Consider the following 22,489-nt stretch of genomic DNA (forward strand, 5'->3'; position numbering starts at 1 on the left):
TTTTCTGTTTTGTTTTTTACGCTATATGTACATAGAAAAATAGGATAAATGTACTTTATATGTATATGTATATATATGTATTTGTTTTGTGTTTGTATATATATTTATATGTAATTTAAATTTTATTTTAAATACTATTTTACATTTAAAAATATCTTTATAAAATGTTGTTTTTTTACTCGTATTGTTTGTTTTTGTAGTATTTTTTGCTTCTTCTTACTATTTTTTGTAAAAAAAAAATATTTTTTTGTACTTCAATGCATGTTGCTCAAAGAAATGTGTTTTTTATTGTTTTTTTTTTAGTTTTCTGAATTGAATCTGGTAATAGTTAGAACATTTGGAACGGATGAAGGGTGAAGGGGGTTGTTAGGTAAGAAATGTGAAATCAAAAAAAAAAATATACACAAAACGGATTAATTATAATGCAATATACCAACAACAACAACAAACATATGTATATATCTCTTTTTATTTACGTCTGCTTAAAACTAAATCTAGGAAAATGTACAAAAAATTGACTGGGTTTCTTGATGCTGCTGGTTGTTGTTGTTGCTTGGTAAAAATATGATGGGGATGTTTTGTTTATTTCTCTTGATTATACATGAAATCATAAAGAGAAAATCAAAATTACATTTCTAAGTTGTTTTTTAAGGTTATGTAGTTAAAGTAGTTTAAATGGTTTGTTGGTAGTGAGTGAATACAGTAAATGGTATGTATGGATTTTTTTCAAATGAATACTGTGAAAGATTTACTATAGATGTTAAAGGGACACCATAGTTTATTTCTTCTTTTCTTAATGACACTGTGCCATAATCCTTTGCAAAAATTGTAGTATTTTGAAGAGGTTTTTCAATCAAAATATGAGGTTATGTCAAAACAAATATATTGGATATAAATATATTGGAAGGTAAATTGGCGAAAGAGTGAAACCAGTAAAGAAAGACTTAAAGTCGGGCGGGCCGACTTTATGATACCCTACACCACTTTGCTTATTTAGTAGAGTAGAGTAGTAACAATCAAGTTTTTATGGGAGAATTAACTCATTCAAGCTATGATTATAATTATAATTTAAAGTTCAAGGGACTAAATATGCCGAAGCATTTGTATCTTTTTAATACGGGCTTATATCGCCCATTTGGTGCACAATTATCGTGAAATCGGATGAAGATATATATGGGAGCTATATCCAAATCTGCACCAATCTCGTTAAAATGGGCAAAGATATTTTTGAGCTGTATTTGATATATTTCCCTGAATATCGTCGTAACGAAGTGCATATTACGGCTGTGGAGAACAAATATAATAAATCAGATGAACAATATATATGGGAGCTATAGCTATATGTGAACCGATTTCGATCAAATTGAGCAAACTTATTTTCAGGCCTATTTTGGTCGTATGTGCAATATTCCATACTATTTGGGCTGATATTACACGTTGGGTGCACAAAAAAGACAAATCGGACGAAGGTATATATTGGAGCTATATCTAAATTTTGACCAATTATCTCCAAACGAATGATTTGTGCAAAATTTCATGTTTACAAAAATACATGGACAGAAAGACGGACGAACGTACATGAATCGACTCAGAATCGGATTCTATCATCATCAAATTCAGATCAAATTCATCAGATCATCAAAAGTAACTATAGGCTATCTCGTTTCAATTTGCAAAGACATAATACCCTGACCAACTTATGGTGTATGTTATAAAAAAAAACAAGACCGATTTGGAAGTATTTATTCAGCGGGACAACATTGTATGAAACTTTGAATATACATGTCCTATGTCCTATTGAAAGTCTAATTTTTTGCCAGTTTGGCTCCTTTCCCTAAGTTCCCCCCCTTAAATCTTTTTTTCTTAACCTCACTTTTTACGGTATTCTGAGAATCTCCTCCTCAAAATAAGTTCATTTTAGGATTACTATTAAAAACATTTTTTAGCACAGTGTTATTTGCGTCAATAAGAATGATTATTTTTTATATAGGAATGTCATGATAAAGGTTATATATTTGTAAAAAAAAAAAAAAACGAAAATGTTTGTAAATATAACTAAAACGAAAAGGTTTTTGTTTTTGTAATATATTGTCAAAAAAATACAATAACAATTTAGTTTCCATTTTTTCAATTAGGAATTTGTCAAGAGTTTTTAAAAAAAAACAAACAAAAAAGCATATTTTCTTTATGCTGAGTTAAAAAAATAAAAAAATAATTTTTGTTGGTCATTTAGTTATGGGATTTTTATATAACATTATATATATTATGTATGTATGTATATACTGTGAGATCAATTCATTATTATTTTGTGTCATATAGCTGGGGTGTATAAAAAATTTGTTCTTTTTTGTTTTTTTGGACTTTTGTTGCAAAAGTTTGAAAAATTGTCAAACGAAAAATAAAGATAATTTGGAAAAAATGAAACAAAATTTCTTGTAATTTTTTCTTTCTTTTGAACTGTACATTTACATTTTTTTAGGATTTTTTGATGGTTTTATAATAATATTCGATAATTTTTTTTTTGTTTTTAAAACTAATTTAAAAAAAGAGAGAGTTTGGGGAATAAAATTTAAACTCTCTCTCTCTGTTTAGATATAGGAAATTACAAATACACATGAAAGGATTTCTTTTGTGTGGCTTTTTCAAGTAGCTAGAGGATGTGGGCATAACATATATTCTAGGGGGAATTGAAAAATTCCGTTTTTATAGTTTAAAATATTAAATTTAAGGTAATACGAAAAATACCTTTCTTTTCAATAGAAAATAAGATAAAAAAAACTTAAAATAATGGTAGCGAATAAATTCATATTACTGCCAAATATGATTTAACTTGGAATTACAAAACTTTGGGCAGTGACAGGGGCCAATGTTGATAACAAAAACAAAATATTATTACAAAAAATTATGTTTAGTTATTAGTAATTAACAACTTAGCTGGGATGTGTGAGAACATCTCCGGATGGTATATTACTAATAACTAATTAAAAATTTAGCTGGGATGTGTGAAAACAGCATCCCCTGATATCATTCCATTGGCCCAGCCATCTGCAGAATTTTTGTTGATATGCATCCATCTAATAGAAGAAATCTTAATTTTTTTTTTGGAATATATATTCTCAATATACAATTAGTAGTATTACTTCATAAAAAAAAAAAAAACTAAATAAAAATATTATTCAGCTCATGTGAAGGAAAATGAAATTGAAGGTAACGAAAAAAAAACAAGTCTCAAAAAAATGTAGCGATGCAAACAAGCAAATTAGAGATAGAAAAATATTAGAAACAAGGGGTCGTGTTAAAATTTATGGTAGAGCTCGAGAATCCAAAATAGTAAATTCCGATGGAATTCAAGCCTTTGGCAAAGAAGTGGGTACTCTTAAATACCCCAAAAAATGTTTTTTTCATTTCTGCTTTATTGTAAAAAATACAATGTTTTATTACAGCACAAGACCAAAAATGGTAAAGTCTAGACAAAATGCATTCTGAGCAAATGGTTTGTGTCTATAATATCTAGAGTAACAGCTAATGACCGAAGCATGTTAATATAAAACAGACAATTATAGAAAAGACAAATAAAAGTTTGAAAAAATAACATTTTTTTTTCGAAATTTAATTCCATAGACTTTCCCAATTAATGACATATTGCCTTAGCGGTTTAAATCACTTCACATTGATAACTATGTTGTTACGATACCATAACAACAGAGGTATTTACACTTGGTTACAATATTTTGACTCTGTTCTGTCCCATTTTTATACTTCTATGTCTTTGAATTTGGTTCGTACAAAAGCAAACCCAGAAAGGAGATGGGAATTATTTAATGGATCTTATTTATGCCTTGCAATCACCAAACACTGCATAAACATTGATAGTAATGCAATTGAGGATCCTAATATTAAAGATCCTGGTTCAGATCCTTAGATTCCCATTGAATTGCACGCAAAAGGGGAAAGGGGAAACTTGAGCAGTCCATAATAAGTAAAAGGTCTAGAATACCATCGCATTGGATCCAACTTCTTTGAATCCTAACGATTCCCATTGACTTCCGAAAGCCTCATGACCCTTTCAAACTTGATCCTAAATATTACTGGCAAGATAATAACACCTATTTGCATCACTTTTTTTGAGAACAAAATCGAAGAAAGGAAAAAAACTAAATTGAAAATTCACAAAAATTGAGCACAATATTTTTTAGGATTTCTATGGGTATGACGGTATGTGGTATGTTTTGTATCATAAAAGGTAAAACTTATAGCAATATATAGAACGTAAAATCAATAATTAAAACTCATAAGGGTAAAATCAAAAAATAAAAAAACATAAGAATAAATTAAAAAAAATCCTATCCATTAAGAGATTACTTAAAAGCTACTTAAGCGTATTACGGTAGCAATAAAAATTATAGTAAATAGTTTTGTTTTTCTTCTTCTTTTTTTTTAAATAGATAATTATGAAAAAATCGGGCGGGTGGTTGGATGTTATTAAAGGGAGAAGGAGGAAGGGCAATTAGATTTACTACAAATTGCTTAATTTGCAAAACAAACTCCTTGAACATTGCAAAATCAAAAGAAAAAAAATTTTCTTAAAATGCCTCATAGGAATTTGTGTTGTTGTTCAACCGACCGCCAAGAGCAATTCTCTCTTTTCCCTACTGGCGCGGCCAACAAAAAATTTGTTCTTCTTCTTTTTTGGTAACTCCCTTTGAGCGCTAGACAACGATGATGACGACAAACAAAAATAAAAACGAACAACCATTGGAATTCCAATTTGTTCCTTGTTGGTTTTTTTCTTAATTTTTGCCCAGTATTAGTTATCATCATTCATTTAAGCAATCCGATTGACCAACTGCATTTTGCGACGATTTTGATTTGCCACCTCACCTAATGCCGATGAAATTGTACCAATCTGTGTAAACTGGCCCGCTGTGGCATGCTGTTGCTGTAGACCACCATTACTGGATATGGTTTGCACGACAATTTGTTGTTGTTGGAGCTGTTGTTGGATATGCTGTAAATCCTGAATATTTTGAACTTTTACAATCTTCTTAATATTTTGCATTTGTATGTGACGTTGCTGGTGATGATGCTGCTGTTGATTTTGTATCTGCTTTTCAATTTCACCCGCCGGCCCAATGGAATAATTGATATTTAACCGTGCCCTCTTTGGCGATTGATGATTCTCATTACAGCTCACGGTGGTAATATTATAATCGGCCGGACTCAATTCAATAATATCCGATTGGTTAATGGCCATGCGCACAGCCTCCTTGTCGTCATCAATATCGATGGCATCGTAGATGTCTTCAACCTGGGAAGAGAAAGAGAAATTACATTTTAGACATGCATTCAAAAAATATATCAATTCATCAAAAAACAAGTTAAAAAGCAGTAAGTTCGGCCGGTTCGAACTTGGAATAACCTCCACAATTTGGAACGAATTGGAACATAACAACAACAAAACAAGTTAAAAAGCAGTAAGTTCGGCCGGTTCGAACTTGGAATACCCTCCACAATTTGGAACGAATTGGGAAATTTTTTAAAAAATAAAAGCCTTTAAAAATTCGGTTACAATCTTAAAAATACCGAAACTTGAAATAAACGGTTAATAAAGTAGCTAAAATCATCAAAATACCGTATATAGGGAGGTACCGTTATATCGAAGTTATACAAAGATCTGGACCAGCATAGACAATTTTCTGTCACATGATGTAGCATCCATTACGAACTTCAAACACGACATCTTAAACAGTTTCGGTGAGTATTGTACCTAAAATCGTCAAAATACCGAAAATAGGGAGGTACTGATATATGGGGCCTATACGAAGACCTAGACCTGACCTAGAAAATTTTCTGCCACAGACTGAAGTTCCCATTAGGAACCCAAAATACGAAATTTGAAACTACTTCCGAGAATAATGAGGCTAAAATCATCAAAATACCGAATTTTGGGAGGTACCGTCCACAAAAAAAGAAAAACATTCCAAACCAACTTACCTCAATGTCAAAATCGCGTTGTAAACTATCCGACAATGAATTTATGCCACCATTTACCGTCTTTGTTGACAGGGTGATGGGTGAGGATAATGTTGCTCGCCGCTGGTGGTGAATGCTACCCAAACGGTTGATGATAATATCACCATTGTTACTACCGCCACCACCACCTCCATCAACTCCATCATCTTCGTTGTCCGACATATGATGAAGATCCTCGGTTTTTATCGTCACAGCATGCATCATCTCCTCATCGAGCTCCTCTTCCACTAGCATATTGTCAACCAAAGTTTCATCCAATTCCTGTTCCTCCAAATCGGAGGCCTCTTCAATTTCCGATTGACTATCCATTTCGGCATCCGAATCACCACTGCTGCCATGTTTCATTTCTCCACGTTCCAAAGCCTCCAAATGTTCCGGATAAACCATGGCATTACGTATGGCCATGGGATCTTTTTTCGACCATTTCTGGACTTCTTCATCCATTTTGGTAATACGCTCTGGGTTCATGGCCCAGAGACAGCCTTTACGTTGATTACCATTGGTGGGGGGTTTTTCGATTTTTTCAAAACATTTATTCAACGACAAATTGTGCCGTACACTGTTCTTCCAACCACTGGGTGCGGTTTTAAAATAGGGGAAGTGTTCACACATGAAGCTATAGATTTCAGAGACCGGCAGGGACCCACTGCGGGAATTTTTCAAAGCCATGGCAATGAGGCAAGAATATGAGTATGCAGGTTTGGGAAATTCCGATTCAACGGGAGGTGCTTTGACTTTTTGCTGTAACGGTTTGACGGCATTAATGTTCGGACTTGAGCCATTACTTGAGGAGGGCGAGGGACTGTGACTTGATGCTGAGGAATTGCTGGAATTATAGCTAACACCATTAATGGTGGTTGTGTTGCTGGAGGAATAGCTGGAGTTGTTATTGTTATTTTGCTGTTGTTGTTGCTGCTGCTGCAGATAATTGGAATGGGCTATTGACTTGGCTGTAAAACTTGCGCTTTGTCGTGCTATAATTTTGCTGAGATTTTGCCCACTACTGTTGTTGCCATTGCTGTTGACAGCGTTCATAGTTTGCAAAGGACTAGATTCACGTTCTCGTTTCAAAACTAACGATGAACCATTGGCAGTGATCGTTGTTGTACCCTGATGATTTAGTTTTGTCGTCCCTGTTGTGTTGGCAACGCCACTGGTGTTGTTGCTGGAATTTTGTTTCAACTTATTGTAAGTGGTAATGTTGTTGGCAAAAGTCAGGCCCCCAATACCGGGGCCCAATTTTATTGTGCTCGAGGAAGTAGCTGATGATGATGATGTGGAGGTTGTAGAACTGCTGCTGGTGGCTGTTAATATTTGTTGATGACCGGTGGCCGGTGAATTACGACCACCACTGCCATAGCCGCCTGAGGTAGATGATCCGCTGCTGTTTTCTCTACTAATAGCCACCGCATTTGCCTTGAAGACCAGCGTTTCATTCGTTGAGGACAACGGTACAACTTTACGCAACTCTGTACCCAAATCCTTTTTTATTGCCTCCACGGCGGCAGCATTTTTCCTCTGCAATGGCGAATTTGTTGCCATGGTGGCTGGAGCAGTGGTGGCCGTGGTTGCCGACGATGAAATTGCGATAATCTGTTGTTTTGGTATGTGGGCAGTCAGCTGTTCATTGCGTATGGAATTGGCACTGATCTTAATGTGGGCCGGTGAAAAGGTCAAATGCGATTTGGTATCGTTGACATTCGGTGACGGCGGTGGCGGTGAACTACTTCTCAAACTATTCGCATTCAAGTTGGTCTTTGGTGACATGTGCAAAAGTGATGATGAAATCAAAGGCATTACCGAAATGGGATTAACACATGCACCCACATCGGCTAGAAAATCATTGCCAGCCCCCAGCCAGGATGATGAGGAATTCGAGGAGCCCATGCCAAAATTGGAATTCCACGATGATAGGACACTGGTGGGTTCTTTGTGTGGCGGGAGGTTGCCACCATTTGAGCCATTGGTGTTTAGCAAATCGGTGCTATGATCAAAGGCCAAGGGTAATTCGGCCAGACAGGTCTCATAGTCGGTGACACTGCCCACAACATTCGCCACTTCACTGCGTATATCGACATCTAGCATATCGTGCAGGGAATCCGATATAAAGAAATCCAATGTGGGTCCCGAAGAGTCCTGGAAAAAAGAAAGAAAAGAGAGAAAATTAAAATTGTGTTATTTTGAAAAAGGAAACATATCAGTAATACATAAACGAGTTCTAAGACTATTGATGGATTCCAAGAAATCTTAATCCGAACATTTCAAAAGATGTGGAACAAGCGGAGGGAACTTGCCCAGTACTTTAAAAACGCCGATACACGTGTCTCCTATTTTCAACTCTAATCTCATAAGCTGCTCGATTTTCTCTGTAGTTATAGTTTTTTTGTTGCACAGTGTTATGAAAATTTCAAAAATTGTGGCACATTTTTTTTTATTTTTTACAAAATGTAAATGTGTTCCCAAAAAAAGTGTTCCCAAAAGGTTGCTGAAATGACTATCTTATGAGAAATTCGATATAAAGAAAATAAATCATCGACTAGTATGAGGTTGGATTCAGTACGAATTCATAAAAGAAAAATCGGTTATCGTTGTAACATTCTTGCAGGTTCTGGAACAGAGCAATGCTTTTTATTTTTTCCTAGAATTCAGCAAAGGTTGTCTTTTATCGATAAGAAACGATTATCAATTAATTTCTAAAGAAATTTCTTATTGGAATATATGCAACGCCATCTGGTGTCGCGTATTACAAGTACAATTCGATCTGAATACATCTACCACATAGACCCTCTGGCGGAGGATAGCATTACTAACGGTTAAGCGAATACACCATTCCCATTCACAACTCTACGCAACAGCTAAATGCCAACACAATGTTATTACTCTTCTCATTCTCACCATGTAGACATTTTGTTAAAGAGCACTGTTAAGTTGGCTCTCTACCACTGTTATCTGTATGAATGAATTGATGGTGGTGAAATTGTAAATACAACCACCACCACCATTCAACCAGACATGGCTCTTTGTTCATTGATGGTGAGTAGCCACCACTCCGAAATGGTGTTGATGGTGGTGGACGAGGAAAAGGAATAACGCCGTATAACAACAAAGCAAACAAGCATGCAGACAGAGTAGCAAACTTCAGGGAACGTTTTGTATGGTTGTTGCTGTTTTTGTTTTGCCGCCGCCGCCGTCGTCGTCATCATCATCATTTTCATCCACAATTTTTGTAGTGGGTACAGTTGACGACAAAACACCAACTTTGGATTGTTGGTAGATGATTGTGTGTTGTGTGCGGTGTTGCCTGCCTGCCGCACGGCTGCCTCTTTGTGTTTTTCTTGTATTATAGCAAAAAATAATATATCTGAGAGAATGTGCTGTGCATGAGAACTTTGTATGTTTGATGGTGTGTGTCCGGCTGTGTGTGTGTCTTGAATATCTGTATGTTTGGTTGTTTGTTGGGTATTGGATGGATATTTTGCTGAAGTCTTTGTTGTTGATTGTTGGATTTTAATTCTTGCATTTCAGTGTGCCGGCATGAAATGAGAAAAAATTGAAGCAAAGAAATTTTTTTCCACAGACCCCGACAGACATATTCAGCCATCCATATTACAAGCATATTTGTGAAGGGCAACCACCAACACCACCACCACTACTCACTACGACGAAAACCATCGCCGACGTTGTTGGATGATTGCTCATCTTCTGCAGCGGCTGCTGCTGGCTGTTTTTGACAACGAAGAATGGACGAGAACAGGGGCTGGCTGGCTGATGGTGTTGTTTGACTTGGCAGCAATGTTTTTAGTATAAAGTGGAGAAGACAGATGGGGTAATAGGTCGGGGTTGCCTGCCTTTCAGTTATGGTTTTTAGCACTAAAATGTTTGATGTTGCAAACGCTGACAGAAGACTATGAAAGAAGCATGAACATGATACACCAACAACTCTATCAGAGCAGCAAAAAAAGCTCAGGCAAACATCAACGAGGCGATGATTTTATAATTTTTTCTATTTGAGATTCTTCTTTTTTTTTTTTTCGAGGAGTTTGCTGCCTGGTTTGCAGTAGCAATGTTTGAATGAAGCAAATGAAATAATGTTCAATAATTCTTTTTTAAAATTGTGGGGGATGGGGGAGTATATGTGGAGTAATTTATTGAACAAATTAAGGGTTAATGTAATGTTCGCGACATTTGAGAGTAGATCTCCTATCAAATATTATTTGTAAGAACGGCGCCAAATGGTGGTATTTCAATGAAAGTTCAATCTTTTCGACGACATTGCAAAATCGCTTTATTTTTAAACACTGTCAGCTTTATTTGCACCGAACATGTTTTCATAAAGCACATTATTTATATAAAAACGAATATTATTAACGTTAAATCTATTATTTAACGTAAAGTCTAGTAGATTGCCAATCTAAATGAATGCCCTATTCCATAAATTACAAGAATGTAAATATGTTCCTACGATATTCGATTTTTCCCTTATGATATCGAAAAAAAATGCAAAACTAGAATATTTTGGAACAGAGCAAACTTATTTCAATAAAATTATTTTTACTTAAATAGGGTCTAATTGTATATTATACATCAAATTTAATATGGTTAATGATTGAACTTTCATTGAATAAGCCAAAATTATTTGACGCATTTTCGCGTTTTTATGTGAGATTACAAAAAGGCGCTGTAAAGTACACACACACGTAAGTCAATTTGATCGATATTTACATAGGGGCTGCATTTCTTAATGACACTGGATGTCATTTCTGGTGAATGATCGTCTAATGGAAGTTTGGCGCCAATTTAATATTCGAGGAAAATAGTACACATCAAAATGTTTTAATTAAAATTAAATATCGATAGAATTTTATAAACGGCAATTTGAGCAACTTTAGGGGGATTGGCCACACATCAAAAAGTTCAAGGGAAAGGCTGAATTTTTTACCGATTCTTGTTGGCATTCTTGATGAATGATTTATTTATTTCAGTGGAGGTTTAACTTTATTTTTTAGAGACATTTTATCAATTAAGTCAATATGTCAACTATGGACTGGATCGATGTTTTTAACGGGCTATCATTTGTGATGAATAATTTAATTATGACAATGCGCTACTTGCAAACCTTCAAAATAAAAAATTGGGTACTTTAACATGGAGTTTGTAAAAAAGAGCCAAAACCGCCAAATTCTTATACAGTCCAATAAAGAATAACCGTGCGGAATTCTATTGCCACGAATGTATTTATCTCGAGAGATGGTTGGCGAGTGATTTTGCCAACGCTAATTGGTCTTTTTCGTACCTTGTGTGCCCTATTTATTGCGCAAATGTGGTCCCCAGTCCCCATATAACGGTGTTTTTGCCACATTTTTTCAGGGATTTGTCTAAAAATTGGTATTTGTTGGTCATAATGGGTTCTAGCTCCGGTGGGAAAACATTGTATGTATAGGTCCACGATTTGGTATAGCTCCCATATAAAGGTACCTCCCGATATTCGGTATTTTGATGATTTTTGCCACATTTTTTCAAGGATTTGTGGGTCCTAAAGGGTTATAGCTCCGTTAGCGAAAAATTGTATGTGTAGGTCCCAGTTTTTGTATAGCCCCATATAGCGATACCTCCCGATATTCGGTATTTTGATGGTTTTTACCACATTTTCCCAAAAATGTGTATAAAAATTGATATTTGTGTTTTATATTTTGGGACTCAAATACATTTGGTGGTTGTTGATAAGTTTGTGGAGCAACATAGAAGTGGAACAACATAGAAGTCGAAAAACTGATGTTTTTTGGATGAACCAATGTTTCTTGGTCGAATTTTTTAAATTTTTAAAAATTTTCAAAATTAAAATGCCGAAGTGAGGCTTTTCAACACCTCCAAAATTGTTCAGTAGAAAAAACGTCAGAATTAAATGCATTTTTCCACCACTATAATTCATAAATTACAACTTCTGAAATTAAAATTCTCTTTAACAAAAAATAGATGAATTTATGAGCACGTTGGGTCGAACTTGAAATATGTTGGCTACCTTAGTTCTAGTGTTGTTTACTTTTTAATTCCATATATATGACAAAAATAGGGTTGAAACTGGAAAATTTAGTTGTTTGTAATATTTTTAACTTCACAAATTGATGTCCTCCACTAATAGTTGATCTTAATTTGATTTCATCTCATCTAATTGTTTTTACAGACTTTTGTAATGAACGCTCCAAGTGTACCCTTGCTGAGTATTCAAATGTGATTGATAACCCAGACAAATGTGAAATTATTTGTTTTCAGAATTTGAATTCACCAATTCTGCTCTCTACAACATAGGAGAGGTCGCTTGACATTCAAAAAAAAAAAAAACATTTGAATGAAGAATCCCATGAAAAATAGAATGCATAATTAAATAAAAATCGGGAAAGAAGCCAGACAAATTACATTGGTGATTGTTATCATGTAAATTGGGTTTGATGCATAGCATATGGGCTCTCTCTTTACCGGGGAGAAGGGTATTTTTCGTTAAAGAATATCTATTATCTTGATGAGTGACATATGTACATCATTTAAGTGTGTACTTCCTTTGATTGGAAATGAACTGGATCTCATCACAAATATTAATTATTGTTCTTCCGCAATAGCCAAATGATTTCTAATCAGTTTCCTCTTTTTTCCTATTATGTGTTGTGCAGCTGCCTTCTTTTACAATTGTTGTCGTCTTCTTAGTGCACTTCTTGTAATGGAAATTTTTCGCGCCCTTCAAACATTTCACATACAATTTTTGTTTTTTTTTTATGCCATCCTTTCATATCATCCATATCCTTGAAAAAACTCCTACCTACCTTAAATAAATACTTGGAATAGGGAAAAAGAAAGTTGTCCTTGTTCTTTGGTTGCATATGGGACAGGGCCATGTTGTAACTAATTCTTGTAAAATTTCAACCCCATATTTTTTGAAAAAAAAAAAAAAAAGAATAAAAGGACAACAAAGTAATAGCCTGTTGAGTCTCTATCTGCCCTGTAGTTACTTTATGTGTTGGTTTTGCCTATCCCCTTTTTGTGTTGTAATTTTGCCAGCTGTTCTCTTTCACCTGGCGGTTGCAATGTAGCCATGCCATCCTGCTGTTGTAATAACTACTACTCCAAAATGCATGTGCACATTTCCTTTAAGATGTTTGTTCGTTTCTTCGTTCTTGTACCTGAACTGCCGGCTGTCCTGAATGTATATTTTAAGTATCCCTTTGTATGTGCGTTCGTGCAACACACAGGACTAAAAATGCTAAATCTTTTCTTTAAATTTCTACCTGGCCAATCAATGATTGCGCATTTCATGTTATGCCATCCTGCTGTAGGGATTTTAATCTAAGAATGTTCTCAGTTATTTAAGAGACTTAGATTTTCGTTTAAAAAAGGATAATGGTGATGGTTTTCTTTGGTGAAAAATGTACAGTACCCTTGTTTACCGTTGGACTGCAAGCAATATACACATATAGTTACATTATCATTTCCAAAATACATGGAAATCCCTGAAAATGTTATTCCTGTGGGAACATTTCCAAAGAATCTATTGTTTCACTTATTGAATGTCCTTCGGATTATTTTTAAGGAATCCATTCAAAAGAAAATAAACGTAGAATCTGTAAATATGTTATTGACATATTCTAAAGTGTGAACCAATTAGAGGAATTTCCAGGGAATATTTAGCCTTGAGATATTACCTATGATGATATGAAGAGACGGAAATCTCCTGAAATATTCGCAAATGTGTTTCCTTGAAAAGAACATTAAGGGACACATACTATGCTATAGCAAGGTCGATAATTTAATACTAAAATAAATAACAGATGCAGAGAAAAAGTTGTTTCTTCGCATTACGAGATATTTGGGTTAAAAAGCAGCTAAGTTCATTTTGGAAGGGTGCTATACCAAAACTTAAACCTACAGGGTCAGATGAAAAAACTGCAAAAACATTATTCCGGTGACCGCTCATTATATTGTTTACAAGCTTACAAAAGCATATTGGTGAGAATTTTCCAGAATAATGGAATACAAGCGTGAAATATTGAAAAATGAGCTCGGGGTAAAGCAATTGAAATTCCAAAAAGTGCAAGAACCTACACCGCAACAGAAAGAAAATAGACTCAAAAAAGCTAGAGAGTTGCTTCGCTTGACCAAAAGTGGTGAACTGCCGAATTTGGTTTTCTCCGATGAGAAACCCTTCATTGTCCAGCAGTTGGTAAACAAACAAAATGATCGTGTTTACTTGCCAAAGAGGTCAGCTGAAAATGTGCACCTTCGGTTGACCAACAGAACTCAAGCGCCGGCCATGGTGATGGTGTGAACCGCCATAACAGCCGATGGTCGCTCTCCGCCCGTATTACTCGACCGTGGCATCAGAATAAATGCCGAATATTATCGCGAAAATACAATAAGAAAATACAACAATTAACAATTATTTGAGTTTTCTTCATTTTCTTAAAACAAGTATCCAACGTGAAATGATAACAGATAATTCTTAAAGCTATTATTTTCTTAATCTAATAATAATACCCGAATTAAATGCTATAGGCAAAATATGACGAAGAATAATGTTAAATGTAAATAAATGAAACATAAAGCTGGCTCGCGGCCTCCACCACTATGACGATCAGAGCAATTAGCGTTAGAGGAAACAAAAGCACTTCAAATTTACAAACTAAAAAGGGGACGCAAAGTGCGAAAAAACCATTAGGGTTGTAGTGTTCGCAATTTAGTTTTTCTCAATTAATAGAATGATCTATAGGTAAAAATGCTTTGCGGCGTTATACCTGATTTGACTGAATATATTTAAAGAAAAAGTTTATTTTTTACCTAAGGAGCATTTATTCATAACATTTTAAAAATATCCACGTATCATATGACCCGTAACATTCATTTTCCTGTAGTGCCTATGTAGGTAAATAAAAAGGAACGCAATTCCTTCATTGAGTTAGGAATTATTTTACAAATCCATTTGGCCGTTTACATCTTCAATTTATTATCTTGATCTTCCTCCCGGTACCAACCACAATTTCTAAAACACCTCCTTCCCTCACACACACATCTCATTTCCATAATTCTTCCGAGAAATTGGAGCATATCATTTCAATTACGACAAAAGAAAAGCACAACATCAAATCGCTGAATAATTTCTTACAAATCTGCTTTCATTATTTTCTATTGCTTTTATCTAGTCTCCATGTAGGGTTGCTACCTAGGGTAAGTAGTATCAAATATCAATCAATTATAAAGATTTTCCATAAAAAAGACTACACACAAAGGTAAATTAAAAAAAAAAATCTGCATAAAAAGAAGCCCAAGTGTAAAAACAGCATAGAACACACATCCAGCCAGCCACCGCAATCGGTGTATCCAATTGCCGCCTAGTCTCATGTGCATAATATCTCGACAACACAGCGCAATGAACTTTTGATTTACAATTACCTCCTTACTTCCCACCACTTTGCAACAGACGTCATTTGTCAACCCAGACAGGGGGGAAGCAAAAAAACCGTCAAATAGAAAAATATGTGCAACACCAAAAAAGGGGTGAATAAAATTGTGTTGCTGCTAAGGGCTGAAATGATGATGGTGGCATCATAGAAAACCGGTATATGTGTTTTTGTAAAATAGAGGAAGGATGAATGGATGATAGACAACAACAAACCGGCGGCAAAATTTTACAATTATGCTGCCAGACAAAACCCCTTTCCCTACATTCCTCGCGTTGTTTTGCACAATTCCCATGTTGTAATGGAGCATTTCAATGTCAGACATATTAATCTCTCTACCTCTCTACTTCTCTCTCAAACTCTCCTGTTGGTAGGTTTTATTCTCAATGTGAATGTAATCTGGGGGTGAAGAAAATATGCATGTATTATAGAATGTGGCCGGCCGGCTGGCGCATGAACTGTTGCAACATTTTGTGGCGTATTTTACATGCCACCAAAGAAGAAATCCTTTTTGCAGCAAAGAAGAAGAAATGCAATAGCATAAACAACTTTTCAATTCAAAAGAGATGTGGAAAAAAGTAAGTTGCCAAAATGTAAGTGAAATGTGTATATGCCCATCATTTGTCCTTGTGGAATTTTCCCGCCAAATTGTTATTTTAATATTTTTCGTATGTATATATATTTGGGAAAACTGTAATGTTATTTTTTAAAGATGAAAAAGAATTGTCTGTGTCTCAAAAAACTCCTTTGGCGGGAATGAACTAGGGACACGTAGATCGACATTTGCTGCTGAGGGGTCTAAAAGTCGAAGTCGACTTTTTCCTCCGGTAAAAATTCCAAATCGAATTTTAGATTGTAAACCCTATTTTAAATTTCAATTTTCATATATTTTTATGAAAACCCACAAAAAATCGATCAATTCACTTCAAAAAAATCTCAATCGATATCAACTTTAGTCGAGTTCGTTTTTAAAAGGGGAAAATTGAAGGATCGACTTTTTCCTTTAAGGGCACATTTAAAAAGTCTACAAATCGACTTTTGTTTTTGACCACTTAGGTATGGTCAATGGCTATGGAACCTATTACAATCTTTAAATATTCAATTTTAAACTGTTCAGTTGTAAACGTAACTAAAAATACCGAACACGGTGAGTTATTGTTTTATGGGGACTTTTTCTACCAGAAGGGATGGTACCCATATTACAATTTTCAAATATTACATTTCAAACCATTTTCTTTGAGAAACAATTAAAATAAGGAATATTGGTAGGAATTATAACATGGGGATGGGGTCTGTAGAAAAGGTGGATTGATATATTACATCTTTCCTAGAGCCAGAAACAAATACATAATTATAGTAACGCTAACGGGGAAACTTTTTCGTACATACAGGGTGAGATGAAAAAATTGCAACCAACTTCAGACTGCTATCATTTCTAAGCCACTCGTCCGAAAGCTGTTAAAATTATTTCAGTGACAGGTCATTATATTGTTTACAAGCGTACAAAAATATTTTGGTGAGAATTTTCCAGAAAAAAGTTATTCGTGATGGAATTCAAGCGCGATAGTGTGATTTCTTTATATTTTGCTGGAAAACCACAAGTGGCTATCGTTAGAGCATTTAAATGTGAATAAATCTTTTGTGTCTCGTACAATCGCTCAGGAAGTCAGAAAGTGGATGGAAGAAAACAGCAACATCAGAAGAAATGGTTCGAAAAGTAAAGAAGCGACTTGATCGAAAAATGGCTCTTGAGCTGAATATATCGCAATATTCCATTCGGCAAATATTGAAGAATGAGCTCCGGGTAAGGCCTTTGAAATTCCAAAAAGTGCAAGAACTTACACCGCAACGGAGAGAAAATAGACTCAAAAGAGCTAAAGTGTTGCTTCGCTTGGACGAAAGTGGTGAACTGCCGAATTTGGTTTTCTCCGATGAGAAAATATTCGTTGCCCAGCAGTTTGTAAACAATCGAAATGATCGTGTTTACTTGCCAAAGAGGTCAGCTGAAAATGTGCATCTTCGGTTGGCCACCAGAACTCAAGCGCCGGCCATGGTGATGGTGTGGGCCGCCATAACTGCCGATGGTCGCTCTCCCCTCGTATTAATCGACGGTGGTATCAAAATAAATGCCGAATATTATCGTTAAAATATTCTGGAGGGCGCATTAAAGCCTTGGGCACGCAAACATTTTAGCCGCCGACCTTGGACATTCTAACAGGACTCAGCACGCGCCACTCAAGAATGGTTATAAAATGAGGTTCCTCGCTTCATTTCCAGCGCACAATGGCCACCAAAATCTCCGGATACCAACCCGTTGGTCTATTGTGTCTGGAGTATTTTGAAAAGCAAGGTTGGCACTAAAAATTACCAAAGTGTCGATCACATAAAGCAAGCGCTTCGCCGGGAATGGGTCAAAATACCCCAGAGCAACATTCGGGCAGCGTGTGACGGTTTCATTGGACGTTTTAAGGCCATAGTTCGACCAAACCCCGGAATGTAAACATATTATAGATAATTTGTTTGTGAAACCCCTTTAGAACATTTGCTTCTAGGAGATCCTCTATAACTAGGTCTTTTATGGGTCTATTATATTCAACAGGTACCTAGACACCACGCAGTGGACTATAAGTCCAATGTACCCATATAACCTTCCCACAAAACATAAACCTAGCCATCATAAATTCATCATTTGCTCCAGTTTTAATTTGAAATAGGCATGAAATAATAAGAAACAGCAACAACAATAACAAATAAAAAGCTCAAGTCACTGAACTAACGACGTTCACACACAACAGTAGATGTTCACACAAACGCAAAACTTGTCATTGTACTCAACAACCAACAACCAACCAACAAACAAAAACAAAACATTCCTACCTAGTTTGTGTTTTTGGTAAATAAAACGATTTAGTTTCGCAGAAAAAAACGCAATATTTTCTATTGTTTTTGTTTTTGGTCTTCTTTAATTTTTCCTTTTATTATTTTTGTCTCCCACAAAAAAGTAAAGTGTCTGAGAACCACACACACACACACAATGTAATAATAATTCATGGTCGGCCGGCAAAAAACAAGAGAGCTAGCAAAAAACAAAGACAATGTGTAGTTACATACATATGTAACTACCAACAAAAAACACAACCTATTTGTTGATTGTGTAAAGATGTTTTCATCTGCAGAAGACATACAACGCACATCCATTCATATATAGCTGCGCTACATGCCGATTTAAGAAGAAAAATAACAACGACATGACAACCGAAAAAAACCTAAACTAAACAAAACAAAGAATGAAAAGAAAACAAAAGTCCACAAACAACTACAACAAGAAACAGCACAACATAGGAAGTAGTAGAGTAGTACGAAAAAAAATAAGCCATGTGAAAAATATACCCACACACACAGAGACACATTGCAAAGACGACGACTAATAACGTGGTTTTGTTTTGATACAAAATTTTGTTGTTGTTTTCGTAGCTTTTTACAGTAAATAAGAGCGCGCGGATGTGATCAAGTGAAAAGAAACATCAACAGAAGGGAAAAAAACGAAACCCAGAGCATTAGTTACAAGAGAGCAGTTTTGTGGGAGCAAAAGTGTGAGAATCAACAAAAATGTAAATGGCAAGGCCATTGAAGAGGCGAGGCCTTTGCATAGACAAACATTACAGTTGGGTACAAACAATCGAACACATATTGGCAGTAAGGAAATTTATTTTGTTTAAATTACAAAAAAAAAATCCCTGTTATTCGATATCAACAAAAAAGTGAGAAACACAGGACAAATGAGCTTTTTCGTGGGAGCAACCCAAATCAAAAGAAATCAATGAAAATGTAATGCATAACCATCATTTAAAGTGGGGTAAAAACTATCGATATGCAAGGTCATAGAAAAAGGAAGAACACAGTAGATCCACAAAACAGATAGGAAAGTTTACGTAACTGTGGAACACATTTGATAGTAGGTCCGTAAATCGAAGGGAAAGTTTATGGTTTATGGGAGTCAAATGAATTCCACTTTTTTATCATCCCACATTTCTATCCAACAAATTTTAAAAGTGTTACTTGGGACTAGGAATATATTTAAGGTGTGTTTCGCAATTTCCTTCACATTTCTTGTATTTCGATATTGTAAAAAGAATGGTAGCTACCTAATTTATATAAATGTTACAGAGAATAAATGTTCTATTATAGGTATATAAAGTTTGTCATTCCGTTTGTAACACTTCGAAACATCCATTTTTGACCTTTGAATATTTTTGATTAGCATAAAATTCTATGTTGATTTAACAATGTCCGTCCTATTTCGCATACGTGTCTCTAGTTAAAACAAGTAAAAAAAGCTGTAATTTTCAAAAAAATAAAATTTGTTAAAAATTGCGCATCACAAATATAGGGGGGTACTATTATATGGGGGACACTCCAAAGTGGAGACCTGCACAGACAATTTTCTGCCTTAGGCTGCAGTATCCATTACGAACTTCAAATAGCAAATTTGAAACAATTCCGGTGATTAATGTCGCTAAAATCACCAAAATACCGAATATCCGGTAGTACCGTTATATAAGGGCTATACGAAGACGTGGACCTGCACAGACAATCTCCTCTCAAATGCTGTAGTATCTATTACGAACTTCAAATACCAAATTTGAAACAATTCCGATGAATAATGTCGCTCAATCAACCGAATATCGGGAGTTATCGTTATATGGGGACTATACGAAGACGTGGACCTGCACAGACAATTTTCTGTCTTAGGCTGTAGTATCCATTACGAACTTCAAATACCAAATTTGAAACAATTCCGGTGAATAATGTCGCTAAAATCATCAAAATACCGAATATCGGTAGGTACCGTTATATGGGGCTACACCAAAACGTGGACAAACGGACATCGCTATACTTTGTGGGGTTTAAAATATATATTTCGAGGTCTTACAAACGGAATGACAAATATAATATAACCTCTATACCATGAAGGGTATAAAAATAATGAAATCGCAGATGGCCCAAAAAGGCCCTCATGAGAGGCTTGAAAAACCTTCAGCTTCACAACATCGACCATTCATGTATGTTTAAACGGCAAGTTGCAACTTGTTTATCACCAACAATCACCAAGTCTATGTCGAATAAGATAAATATTTTATTCTGTTTTTGCAGAATTAACGCGAAAAGAGCAACGAAACATTAACGTACCGCAAGTTTGTAAATAAAAATTCTTCCTTGGTTACTTGTTTCCATTTTTTCATAAAAAGGCGGTGGATTCCCCTACTTGGGTGAAAAGTAATTGAATGGTGTGCAATAATAATCAATTTCCCTTTCCTTTCATATAGGAAGCGATTACAGCAACAACAATGAGATGACATGCACCATAAAATTCATGAGCCAAACAGACATAACTTTGCTCTCTTGATACTGTATAAATTTCTGAACTGACACTTCTGTTTTTTAGAAAATAATTGCATGAATTGTAATAAAAAAAGGTTGAATCCCCCACTCTTCTTACCCATCACATTGGGAACAACAACGACAGAACTATAGATAAATAAATGTCGAGACGGAGAAATGCATTTGCTGAGTATGTCAAACTACTAGCCGACCGTCTTTCAAATGCCAATACAAGTTTTGAAATTATTTAATAAACAAAAGACTGCATGTGGTTCTAATACATTTCCAGTTTACCGGATTCAATGAACCGAATGGATTTATATTGTCAATGTCGTAATACATAAGACAAATAAAAACTCCAAGTTTTATTCTGAAGCTACAAACTTAAATAAAAAAAATTAAACAACAAAATTGTCAAAGTTTTCTTAAAAATTACATTCGATTGATACTGAGTTTTTTGTTTGATTCACTTAACCGCGCTGTTGCTGAGTTCTTCTTCCTCTTTACATTCATTTGCCTATGTTATGCACATGCACTATAACATTTCCTGAGTTTATAAATAACAGAAATAAATGGGCTCTCTCGATATATTTCCCCTATGCATTTGCCTAAGAGAGAAACATGCAGTAAGAGTAAAAGAGACAGTGCATTATTCTCCTGCTGTTAACAGTTAGTTGTTTTTTTTTCGTTTTCTTTAAAAAAGTGGTGAATAAAATTAACGAATGAATGAGTAAAACATAACTGGAAACAGTTTAGCCGTTACAGCAATTCAAAATTCTCCAAATGAAAGTAAAAAACCAAAAAGGAACAGCAAAAAATATAGTTCCTCATTCATGTGTGTGTGTGTTCTGCTGCTTTTGTTTTTGTGTCGTGTGTGGTGAACCAAAAATGTATGCAGAAAATACACACATACACACATGTGGTGGTGGTGTGCTGCTCCTCATCTCTCAAGTATTAATCTTTGCAATAGAGCAAATGTCATTTATTTGACCGGCAAATCGGCAAATCAGTCGAAACAATAGAAAATAAACAATACAAAAGATAAAATATAAATAATACATACCGCATATTTATTAAGGAATCCATCGTGAAATCCACTTGAATATTCTTCCAGTTCGAACATTTTATTTTCTTGCGCGTTAGGCAGGCGGTTGGTTCCTTTTGTTCTTTGTTTTAAAAGGTTTCCCTTCTCTTGGCTCCTTGCCCCTGAGACAATTACTTCTTCTTTGTGTTAACGTTGATATTTGGGAGATCTTCACGGAATATGTAATTTAGTTTTTTTGTTTTTGTAACTTAATTGCGGTATATTATTACATACATGTACATTAAATATAAAGGGATGTATACACACAAAAATTTGCAAAAAAAAAACGTAATGCCTTTGTATTTGTAATATTTAACACAAATAATATTTCTTGGATTATTTTGCTTTGGTATATTCCATAAAAAGAAATCACTTTTGCCAGACAATTTTTATATATCCGCCGCCTTTTGATTAGAAACACTGTCCGTAAATCTTTCGTTTCGTTTTTTGCGCGCAACCTCTCTTTTCTGATTTTTCCGTTTATTGTGTTGACACAAAAAAAAAAGAACAAACGAACGAACAAATCGCAATTTGCCGGTAGGTATTG

General features: G+C 35.0%; 1 protein-coding gene across 1 annotated transcript; it reads right to left on the reverse strand.

The window, feature by feature from the left end:
* Positions 1–231: 231 nt before the first annotated feature.
* On the reverse strand, positions 232–22,056 carry LOC101900719 (serine-rich adhesin for platelets). Its single transcript, XM_005181115.4, has 3 exons — positions 21,922–22,056; positions 5,995–8,169; positions 232–5,308 (listed from the first exon to the last, which is right to left on the reverse strand). Exons 1-3 carry the CDS (start codon positions 21,979–21,981, stop codon positions 4,826–4,828), a joined length of 2,718 nt encoding a protein of 905 aa, XP_005181172.2. The 5' UTR covers positions 21,982–22,056; the 3' UTR covers positions 232–4,825.
* Between the last annotated feature and the right edge of the window lie 433 nt (positions 22,057–22,489).

This window comes from Musca domestica, unplaced genomic scaffold, assembly GCF_030504385.1.
Source record: "Musca domestica strain aabys unplaced genomic scaffold, Musca_domestica.polishedcontigs.V.1.1 1, whole genome shotgun sequence".
Taxonomy (NCBI): Eukaryota; Metazoa; Arthropoda; class Insecta; order Diptera; family Muscidae; genus Musca; species Musca domestica.

Excerpts from the sequence above, each read along its gene's own strand:
- LOC101900719 (XM_005181115.4), bottom strand. The coding sequence starts at position 21,981 with ATGTTCGAACTGGAAGAATATTCAAGTGGATTTCACGATGGATTCCTT. Across the intron at positions 8,170-21,921 it reads GATTCCTTAATAAATATGCG|GACTCTTCGGGACCCACATT; the intron begins GTATGTATTATT and ends TCTTTTTTCCAG. Across the intron at positions 5,309-5,994 it reads AACGCGATTTTGACATTGAG|GTTGAAGACATCTACGATGC; the intron begins GTAAGTTGGTTT and ends TTCTCTTCCCAG.